Source organism: Mirounga leonina, unplaced genomic scaffold (genome assembly GCF_011800145.1).
Source record: "Mirounga leonina isolate KUSES-001 unplaced genomic scaffold, KU_Mleo_1.0 Mir_101799, whole genome shotgun sequence".
In the NCBI taxonomy this organism is placed as follows: Eukaryota; Metazoa; Chordata; class Mammalia; order Carnivora; family Phocidae; genus Mirounga; species Mirounga leonina.
The window spans coordinates 158,235-169,506 of NW_023270210.1; the positions used below are offsets into that span (position 1 = coordinate 158,235).

Sequence of the window (11,272 nt, forward strand, 5' to 3'; positions counted from 1 at the left end):
CACAAGTGAAAGCCCTGACTCAGCAGCAGATTGCAGATTGCAATTGCATTTGAGTAACCCTTCAGTTTCTTCTACCAAGTGTAAGGCCATTTAGAAATACACTGAGAAGAGCTCTTCTGGGTGTATGGCAGAGCCCAGGGCCCCTCTGGCAGTGCACAATTTGCCTGAGTAAGGACTGCAGGATTGGGATATCAAGGAGCTATCGAGGAAGAGGGACTTGTGTTGTTTGGGGCCCTGAAACTAATAAGCAAACATCCATAGAATAACTTTAGCTCCAGGAACAATGCACTAGTGTCATAGAATCCTTATATATCTCAGCTCTAAGCAAATTTCAGGCATAAGCGGGGAGAAGTGTGTGTTGCTACTCGTCACCATCCAGCCGGACCCAGAGAACTGGGCACAGCTTTTAGGAATAGGTAAGTCAAAGTTCAATCAGGCAGACTTGTAAGATTTTAAGAACTTACTTAAAATGGAAGGATCTGAAAGCAACTTAAGAGGTTACAGGTACTGGTTTGGGTTTATAATGTTCCAAGAAGCCAAACCTTATATATGGCACCATTTGCAGCAATATCATTAACATTATTAGTAATCATCATAACATATTTGTATATACAAAAATAGAGCAAAGCGATTCTAGAAGAGGAGGCGAAAGTGAAAGCATGGGCCTGTGTGCAGCCCAAATGTCAGTACACTTCAGGAAGATTCAGAACCAACAAAAAGTAAGTGGCACATCCTTCTATAGCATATATCCAACAAAGGGATGTGGATGTTCCCTTCTTCTTCCCCCTGTGTATGACTCTACATTTCTCCCCACCTCTCCACTCGGCAATACACATCCATGCACGCTTTAAAAGAGATGATATATAAAGTTAGAGTCTGGAAGTCTTAAACTAAGTTGGAGCACCTTGATTTCAAGCAAGTGCCCTCAATCTCTGAATTCCTTGGTGAATTTTGGATCCGCTTACAGAGGGAAACTGGATCTAACTCTTGTGTCTTTTAACAGCTGTCTTTAGGAGCCTGCCATCCCCACTGCAGCCTTTTCCCGTTGAAGTGGATTCACAACACAGTCAGTTCTCTGCTTCATATGTCTTTCAGCTCAGGTTTCCACTGTTGCTGAAATTTCGGTTCTCAGGCAATTGCCATTGCAGACAAAGCCAGGAGTGAGCACAACATGTGTAGCAAAGAGAAGGCGAAGATACAGCTTGGTTAGGGGTTCCTTGTTTTTGTTTTGCTTTGCTTTGTTTTCCACACTTGAGCTTCTACAAGTGACAGAGCCAAAGGTGATGTCCACTGGTGGAGCCCCAACACCTGATAGTTAAGTAGCTACCCACCGTGCACGGCATAAAGACCACCACCCTAACTTGGCATGGTTCCAGAAAAATTGAATGGCAATGGCTTTCTGTCACTGTTAATAGAGTCCTAGGAGAAAAGTCCCATGACCTGATGTGATGTAGGCTAGGGAATACTGAACTAGGAGTCAGAAGGCTTATATTCCAGTCCCAACCCTGCTATGAACTCAGTGTGTGGCCTTGGGAAAATCCCTTCCTATCTCCAGGCCTCAGTTTTCCCAGCTGCAAAATAAGGGCATTGAACTAGATTAACAATTAAGATTCTTTCCAGCTCTAAAGTTTTATGACTTTTTATGTCCATAATTAAGGCCTGAGCCATGCAGTCTCAGGGCAGTTAGCTTCTAAGAGAGAACAGACCTCTGTAGTATCCCTTGTTTTGTTCATTTAGCTATAAAGCACGTCTGCCTTTGGCACTTGGGTCAGACATACAAAGTTATGAGCATCCTGATTTACTATCCTACTCCGCATGCTAGTGGAATCTGTCAGTACTATAAGTTGATGATTGGGAAAGGGAGTAAAACTCCAACTAGTGAAACCTGGAAATGTAAGATAAGTTTTGCCTCATATGCTCACAAACAGGTGAGTGTGGTTATGAATGCACACACACACGTCAGGATATAGACTATTGCTCGTGATCAGTTCATTACAGTAATCCGTTTCCCTTAATAAAATTTAGTAAGTAGTGTAGCATGGCAAAGTTTGGTGTCAAAGGAAACACCTATGGAAAAACAGCACTTCTGGACAGAGTAGAGAAAGAAGGACAGGCAGAGAGAGGCAAAGACCGATCAAACAAGATAGAGATATGAGCAGAGAATGGGTTAGTCGGAAAGAGAGAGAGGAAAGGAGTGGAAGGAAGGGAGAGAGAAAGAAAAGAGAGGAAAAATAAAAATCGGGTGGGAATGAAGGGGAAAGGAACAAAGAAGAAGAGGAGAGAGGGAGAAAAAGACTAAAGAAGAGAAGGGCAGTAAAGAGGGAGAAGGGGTCAGATTCCCTGGAACATTGAACACTGTTCCACGTGGACCTGTGAAAACCATCTCAGAAGACAGTTTCCAAAGGCCTGTGGAAAGTAGAGTGACGCTCAGAGCCTGCATCAAGAGGCATTCTGCTGCGAAGCCCCTAGACCTCCACGTTGCTGGCTCTGTCAGTCCTCAGTGTCCGAATCTCATGCCTATATATCACCTGAATTTGCCATGACAGCCACAGGGCTACAATGGCAAGGTGTACAAAGGTGGAAGAGGAGTGGGATAGATACTGTGAGAAAGAACAAGGCATCCTGCACCAGGATGGACTTGGCCATTCCCCTGACACTGCAGGAGCAAAACTGGTGAGGCCTTAACTTTGGCTGCTTTCCTCCTTCTCCCCGTCTTCAAAGATGAGGCCTACACTTTACTACTGGGAGTTAGAAGGAGAAAGCTCTGGATCCATGTGGTGGGAAGGTCATACGGACTTTTCCTGGGCCTTGGGGAATGCTGCACTACCGGAAGAGATTTTTCTGCACACAGTGTTGGTGTGCCTCTTACAGCGGCAGCCTGGTCGCCTGAGGCTATCATAGCCCTGCTGGCACAGATGGAGGCATCCACGGGTAGGCAGGTAGCAGCAGAGGCAAGGGAGGAAGAGGGAGATGAGACTCATGGCTGCCCAGCGGACAAAGCAAGAGCTAGGCCCACAGGAGCAGGGCTCATCAGCGCAGTTGTCTTCATCATCAGTGGAGCAGTGGTAGAAGAGACCCTTAACACAGCAGAGACAAGTGCCATAATCGAGGAGGCTCTCAGCAGAGCAAAGGCACCGCTGGTTGCACAGCCAGCAGGAGGGGAGAGGACGAGCTGCTGCGCAGAGGACACATTTGCAGCGCCCACACTCCTCGCAAATGAAGAGGTGCTCACTGGGGTGCACAGCAGATTGCTCAGCTTCTCCCTTCAGAGCACCATCAGCCTTCGGGTGGGCCCCTGCTCCAGGCTGCGTTCGGATGATGGACTGGCCTGAAGGTGAGGGCGTAATGCTGCCCAAGAGCCTTTGATCAGAGGCAGTGGTGCTATGGGACATTGAGCTGGCGATGCTAGATTGGCTCAGATGCTGCGGCAAGGGCTGCAGTTGATGGCACTGGCTGAGACTGCGGGGAAGAGCAGTAGGCATGGTAGCCAGCGACCAATCAGATTTGTGGGTTTGCACTATAAGGGAGGGGCTGGAGAGGGCTTGTTTACAGGGCACTGGAGGCCGTTCCACATAATCATTGCTAGCATGAGTAGAGCGCAGTTGTTCAATAGGGAGAATTTGTTGGAAATCATCTGTCACTGCGGCGTCCATTTTGCTTTGATTCTTGAGTTCTGAGTGGTTTGGGGTCAGGGTGGCACTTGTGGTGATAAATAGCCCTTGTAGTTACATGGACCTTAGGGCACATCAGAAAATCCTAGGAGAGAAGAAATAGAAACAATACATGAGAAGACACACACATGACTACTTTGCAGGGAACTAACAAGGCTCCAGCCCTATCTCTACCACTACCTTCAGTTACTTTAGGGTAGTCTTCCTGTTACACCTTCATTCTGTAATTGACCTTATCCACTATCTTCACAGGCAAATCTGGTCAACCCATCCAGACTATAAAGCACTCTGGGAGCAAAGCTCACATCATTGATTCCTTTTGTATTTCATCATATGACTAGGGTCACAGGAGAAGCTAGCTCATTCAGATGCTTGCTAACAGAGGAATCTAGGCCTTGAGCATCAAAATTCTAATAAAAATGGAAGCTAATCTCAAATGCAAAGGCTACAGCCTGAAGTGATGCTAATGTAAGAGAAAAAGCCTCAAAGGTCTTCCATGAGAAGTTGCATGTGTATGTGTGTGAGACATATATACATATGTACATATATATATATATATATTTGATTGATGGTATATAAATATTCTCCTTTCAGTGAAATTTCTGATACGCATAATAAACAGATGAGCAAGGAATTGCTTGATTCAATGAATACAGGCAGGCAAGAGGCTCTCTGTAGAATAATAGGAAAAAAACTTCCCCAAAGCAGATGGAAGTCGAGACTAATCATCTTGCAGTTCTCCTCACCTTTGGTCTACTTTAACTTATTGAGGAGATAATTCTTTCTAACTGGCAGTGTGGCTCCAGAATCAAACTTTTATATATGTGTGAGGAACACTGGGGATGGGGGGACCATATAAGATGATCCCTGAATTTTTTGAAATACCACCTGTAACTGTACCTATTTAAACCAAGTTGAATATCTAGAAAGCATATGCTTATGTCTCCGTCATACCACAATCAGGAAGAGCTGGGTGGTCATTCCCTGAAGGATCTGATGGAGCCTAATACTGATAATGGTGACCATGAGGAAAATATTGTACAAACAGTAGATCACTGTATTACACCACCTGGAAGACTGAACGGCCAAAAAAGTGTACACAAGAAAACCTAAGCACAAAGCCAAGAGTCATTCTGGAGGCATTAGGACCTAGGAAACACTAGCACGAATAAAGTATGTATTTGAAATCCATCATATTTCAGGCCTCCTCAAAATAGATCGATTACTCACACTACTGTATGGAATGCAAAGCTTGAATGAGTAATAGAAATGAACAAGTGAAAGAGGATAGTGCTTGATTAGGTTTCCATAAGCAAGCAAACACGACACTGAAATGCGCCCAAAGCTCGATAACAGGAAAAATAAGGATGCCGTTCATAAAGGACTCAGTGGCTAATAATATGACCAGACTCATTGCCTTTTGAGGCTATATCCCCATGCAAACCTGTTTAGTTGAATTTACATCTGTTCGCTTTTTGAAAAGAAGATTTAATTTGGTTAAAAATAACTTTTCTGGCACATCACAGAAAAGAACCAGTCTGACTATAATTTCACTTTTTAGCTGGTTGTTTTGGTGTTATTTAATGCAACACAAGAGAATGCAAATAAACACTACGGACATTCTAAGGCTCGAATATCTATGAAACTTTTGTCAAATCACTTGTTTGTGTGGGCCTCAATTTCACTATCTATATAATTATAGGGGTATACTAGGTGATTTTGAGGGACCCTACCCCATTATGTTCTATAATTCTATAACTACACAATTTGACAAAAATTTCTCTTCATCTACACCTCTATATCTCCAATCCTTGAGGGTGAACTAAGGAACATGCCCTTTTTCATTTTGGCATTCAAAAGCAAAATTTATGTCTCTTTTATTTACTTGGACTCAGGCCCCTGAAGCCTCCCACATCTACCTTTACTGTACTTTGCTAAGATTCACAATCTCAGCACTGGAAAGGAAAAAGTAGTTTTCATTCGAACACCTAAATAAACAAAAACACGGGACATCTGGGTGGCTCAGCCGGTTAAAGGTCTGCCTTTGGCTCAGGTCAAGATCCCAGAGAGCCCCACATGGGGCTCCTTGCTCAGCGGGGAGCCTGCTTCTTCCTCTGCCTGCCGCTCCCCCTGCTTGTGCTCAATCTCTCTCTCTCTGACAAATAAATAAATAAATAAAATCTTAAAAAAATAAACAAAGACACATTGTTCAGCTGACTTGCAGGGTATGTGCATGTAGACACTTTGCATCAGGAAGAGTCTTTTGACAAATTTATAAGAAATGGATTTATTCCCCATTGATCAGATAAAGAATGCATGGGGCCCCTTGTGTCCTTTATACTATAAGAACAGTAACAAACACACTGGATGCATTTTAGACTAATTGATTTCCCAAAGGAAATTAGATTCAAAACATATTGGAAATTCCAAGAATCAATAACTCAAAGGAAGGCATACAAGGTCTCAAAGTTACAAAAGATAATCCTATGGGATTCCAAAGATATCACTAGGTATCTCAGGGACATGCCCAGAAGGTTGAAAAGCTAAGCTTGGAGGAATCTAGGTCATAATAGAAATGACTCAGAACCATGTTCAAAGGGGATTCTGTCTTGGCAGCAGAAGGGTATATGGTGCTTAAGTTGAGAAGGTGTATCTGGATATTGATTAGATTGCTGTGAGACTGAAAAGTTGAGCTGCTGGGTTGTATAATTAAAGGAAGCTTTGGGCATTGGTCTGGGATGATGAGGTACTACTGTCTTGTTTACAAGGGGCTTAACAGGATGACCTCCTGACCTGCAAAATCTTTTATTAGAATGGACTGTGGAAAATCTGCAATACAGTGGGAAGGAGGACCTGGGCAAAATCAGAGTGTAGAGAAGGATAAAGCAGTATTGAATGAGAATAAAATGTTTGCCGATCCGATCCGGCTAACAGGACGAACTGAAGTAGATACTGTACAGAAAGGTAAGAGGGGGAAAGATTGAGAAGCAAACAGGCAAGAGCTGCTACATAGATGAGATGAAAAACTACTACTGCATGTTTATGATTCAGAAATCCACTCATTAAAGGGCCATTCATTGTGAACAAAAACAGTTAAGAAACTGTGCTGTTGGTCAGTTCCATATTCTATTCAATGAGAGAGAGAATCTGCATATCACATATTATTAAATAGGAGCCAAGGTGATTACAAGTCTTGGCTGCACATTGGTGGGATCTAGTGATTTCTGTCACGTAGTGCCTCTGCAGTAATGAATGATGCATTGTAAACCCACTCCCATCTCAGTTCCTCTGGCCAGGTGCTCCTAGCTTTCTCAACAGTTTTTCTGTAGCCCTGAAATTTTCTGTTCAACCTAAACAGAAATTTCTTTTCTTATGCCAACTTAGGGACTAGAGAGCTAAATCTATTCAAGAAATGTTGTTTGTTAATGAAAGGAAAATGTATTTACTCCCTGGAACCTAAAATCTGCCATGTTGAGACTAAAGTTGAAAACTTCCCTATCTAAAGCCCTACTATGCTAACACCCTCAGACAGTTCTGATTTCTCTGGTAAATCCTTTCTGATACAATATGACTCAACCTCAATTTCACAGAAGGGAGGGGAGAGAAGGAGAGCTTGGCTCCTGTTTTCTCCCACTCCCATGGGTTCAATGCTGTTTTGTACCTTACTGTGTAACAGCTCTGGGGTGTGTTACTTTTTTCTGTGCTCTGCTGTTATATACACTCCTTCTCAGAATAACTGAAAGCAAACATAGGGGGAATTTCTGCTATGGCTTTATATGTTTTCTTAGTTCTACTGTTCCAAAGTCTGCTCTCCAAAAATCCCTCTCTGTGCAAAAGCATTTGCATCTCTATCAAAGCACTCCCCCCTTACAAATACCAAGTTGTATATAGTTTACATTACTAACCTCTCAGCCACTGACTGGGCCTCCCTCCTACCACATACATCTTGCTGGAGCTGCCAGGTTCTCACCACATTTAACTCTTAACTTGTCACTTTGCTACCCTAGCCGTATTCATTACTTTAATAGTTTCATTAAGACTCAGAGCAGTTTATTTCAAACTAGAGAGTCTAGCAGCTTTAAGACCTTGCATTTTTAAAGATATAGGTGTTTTAGTGATGAGCACTACAGGGAAAAGTTGTAATATCAAATGAATTCACACACTTCTAATCCTGAAGAAAATGCTAGTTGTTCACTTAAGAAGCAGGAATCTTTCTTTAAACACCATATCCTTTTACAAGATACAAGAATTTTAAGTTCTAGTGTTAGCTACTTTATTGTGTGACTGTGGGCAAATGACTTCTATCCCAAGCCTCAGTTTATCTACAAAATGAGGGGCACTAAAGGAGGGCTTTTAAAGCCCTTTCTTGTTCTGAGGCTCTAAGTTTTTTTATGCTGGGTTTGTTGGTTGCATGTCTCTGTCTCAAAAAGTCTTTCAGGAAGAATTAGTCTCCTTCCTTCAGGTTTTTTAATTCCTCACTACCCAACTCCTCAACTCTGAATAAAAACCTTCCAAATCCAAGGCACTCAGATCACTATCTAGATTGTTTCACAGCTAGAAAGACCTAAAAACAGAACACAAAGAAACAAAAATGCATAGAATAAGGTCTTAGTACATGTTTATTTAGAGGTACAGGGAAGAAGACTAATACTTCCTTGTGGATAAAATGCTAGTCTGTGCCTTATTGGTATGTATGTATGCAGCTGACTTGTTGGGAACATGATTTAACACCTGGTATATCCAAATTCATGTAATAGCACATTATGTTACAATGAGGTTTTAATGTACCCAGAAAAGAAACAATAGTTTGCATTTCAAAATAGATTTTCTGTTTAAGAGTTCAAGGTCTGTTTTCTGTTCATCCAACTTGGTTTGCAACATGCAGAGGTGAATGCTAATTATAATTAGCTAGAGGAATGGAAGGGAGTGTAAGCCACTGTACTAGGTCCTATCAAATGCCTATTGGCTAACTGGACATGCTCACAGGTTCTCACTTTTGACAAAATTTCCGTATGCCACACAGAGACATGTGCACACACACCCAGGCATGGATCCAGAGATTTCTAAATCACTGCTCTGACTCAATGTAAGTAGGGGGTTATGCCGTGTCAGCTTGCGCCATTTCTACCCAGGGCAAGGTGATGTGATGAAATCTGAACGATGCACAGCCCAGACTTGTGAGCCAATAGCAGACTAGCCCCACGCTGACAGGATGCCCGCTGGGCAGCCAGACTGGCCTCAGCATGGGCTCTCCCTACGTCCTCAGCTTGGGTGGTTAGGCTGCGCTATAAGGGGCTTAGGCAAGAACCAAAATGCGTTTAAAGGTCAACAAGCTAAAAATTAAATTGACATTTGGCTACAAAAGGGTTATTTTGAAGTTCCATTTTGATTTATAAATTTCCAATACGGATAGTTTTCTGCAAAAGCTGATTCATTTAAATCAAATTTAAATGGTTTTCATTTTATTTTACCCATGCGTTTGCTCTTGTACGCGTGCACACACACGCGCGCGCGCGCACACACACGCGCGCGCGCACACACACACACACACACACACACGATGGCCGGAATGAATGGCAATCTATGCATTGCATAGAAAGAATTCTAGGGTCTTTAAGAGCTAATCTCTATGGCTTACCTTGAGGAAAAGGTTTATCCATGCTGAGGAAAGCAGAAGAACTAATGCCCCATTTGGCTCAAAAGACCTCTTCTCCTGAGTCTTTAGGTTTCTCCACCTCTCTTCGGAAAGTCTGAATGAAAACTCCTTCACTGGCAGTGGAGCCAGAAACAGAGATAGTTCTGTGTCGGTCTTTCTGACACAGCACAGAAAACGGAAAGAAAAAAAAAAAAAAAAAAAAAAAACGGTGGTGCGGGGGGTGGGGTGGGGAGGAGAGTCAGACCTGTAGTGGCAGATACTTTGTATAGATTTTACATGCAGATCTAAATCTTGATGCACGTATTCCCCAAAGAAAGCTCAGCAGGGTAAGTTGTTCATCTCCTCCTCCTCTTTCTCCTCCTCCTCCTCTTCTTTCTCCTCCTCCTTCTTCTATTTCTCCTCCCCCTCCTCCTCCGCCTCTTTCTCCTCCCCTTCTCCTCCTCCTCCTCTTTCTTTTCCCCCTCCTCCTTCAGCGTTTTCCTTCCCCTCCTCTTCCCTCCCCCTTCCCTCCTCCCCTTCTTCCTTCTTTACCTCCTTCCCCTCTTTCTCTTTTGCCTCCGCCTCCGCCTCCGCCTCTGTCTCCTCCAATCTGACGGATGAACCGAAGCAGCAGAAACTGCAGTTGTAGACACAGGGTATCTCAACAGAGCAATAGATACCGCTAGTGTGTGATTATTTATATAGCTCAGGGTGTGTTGGTATATAATCTGCAGAGACGGGGGGAGGGGAGTGAAATTGCAGTGTGTTCAGCTCAGCTAGCTGGCTGTTTTGTGAATGTACATGATTTCTGAAGGTCTTGTGAATGGATTATAGGGGAGGATGGGAGGAAAGGGATTTATTGCTCCTTGTTATAATTTCTTTCTCTCTCTTTCTCTGTGTCGTTTGCTTTCCCGGAGCTGTAGCTCTTAATGCTTAGCTAAGTGGCGTCATCCAGTTGAAATTGAATCGACCCATTAGAACTCCCCATAGGAATCTCTGTATCCGGTCCTTGGGTAATGACTGAAACAAAATTTAAAGGGGAATGGGGGTGGGGTGGAAAGTAACAATTTTAAGGAGGCCTCATTTAAATATCTCTGCCGATCACAGTCCTACCAAACCACTCAGCCCTTGCAGCTTCTATCAGATAGAGCTTCTCCTTTGTTTAAGGGTTTCTCCCACTCTTACCCGCATTCATTCCCACTTTTTCAGCACGAATAATGATTGTCCATCCATCATCCATTGGGAAACCATTACCCAACTTACTTTCCCTTTCTGCCTTTAGTATGCCATATAATCAACAAAAATTTTTTTGTGCCTTCTGTTGTACTAGGTATTGTGGATTCAATAAGGAAGACAGAATCCCTGCCTTCATGCAGCCTCCTTAGGACTGCCAGTCTTCTGAAAATAAAGCAGCTTTGGACATTTTCTCTTAAAATGAAGGACAAAGTTTTCTGTAAATTATCCTCAGTCCACTAATTAAGTAGAAATGGGTCTTCCTTTTGGGCATCCAAACAGAAGCACTTGCATGAAAACAAGTCTCATATTTAAAATAAAAGAGATCTGATTTCAAGTCCTGCTTCAATGGACAAGTAGCAAGAGCTTGATCATCAACATTCTTAGGATGCCTTGCTTACCCCATCTATAAAAATGAGATGGTAAATGGTGACAGTTCTGAGTAAAACAAACCTGTGTGAGTCACGAAACTGAGATTCTTAATCTTACTCTAACTCCTTGTGTGACCTTTGTAATTTACTCTCCCTCTAGTGCCTCAATTTCTACATTTACATGAGAAGATCTGATTAGGTAATTGCTAAGATCCCTTCTAGCTCTGACATTCTATTATTTACACCCTCTCAGGAGGATTAAGAAAACAAAAGAAAGCATGGGATTAAAAATATATATGGTTGTGTGGGTCTGCATGCTCATATGTGTATGTGTGTGTCAAAGGTGCTCCAAACTCTTTTGT

The 11,272-nt window shown here is 42.8% G+C and overlaps 1 protein-coding gene across 1 annotated transcript; it reads right to left on the minus strand.

The window, feature by feature from the left end:
* Positions 1-222: 222 nt before the first annotated feature.
* SPRY3 (sprouty RTK signaling antagonist 3) lies at positions 223-9,513 on the minus strand. Its single transcript, XM_035010446.1, has 2 exons — positions 9,310-9,513; positions 223-3,756 (listed from the first exon to the last, which is right to left on the minus strand). The coding sequence occupies exon 2, from the start codon at positions 3,651-3,653 to the stop codon at positions 2,787-2,789; it is 867 nt and encodes a 288-aa protein (XP_034866337.1). The 5' UTR covers positions 3,654-3,756; positions 9,310-9,513; the 3' UTR covers positions 223-2,786.
* Positions 9,514-11,272: the final 1,759 nt, after the last annotated feature.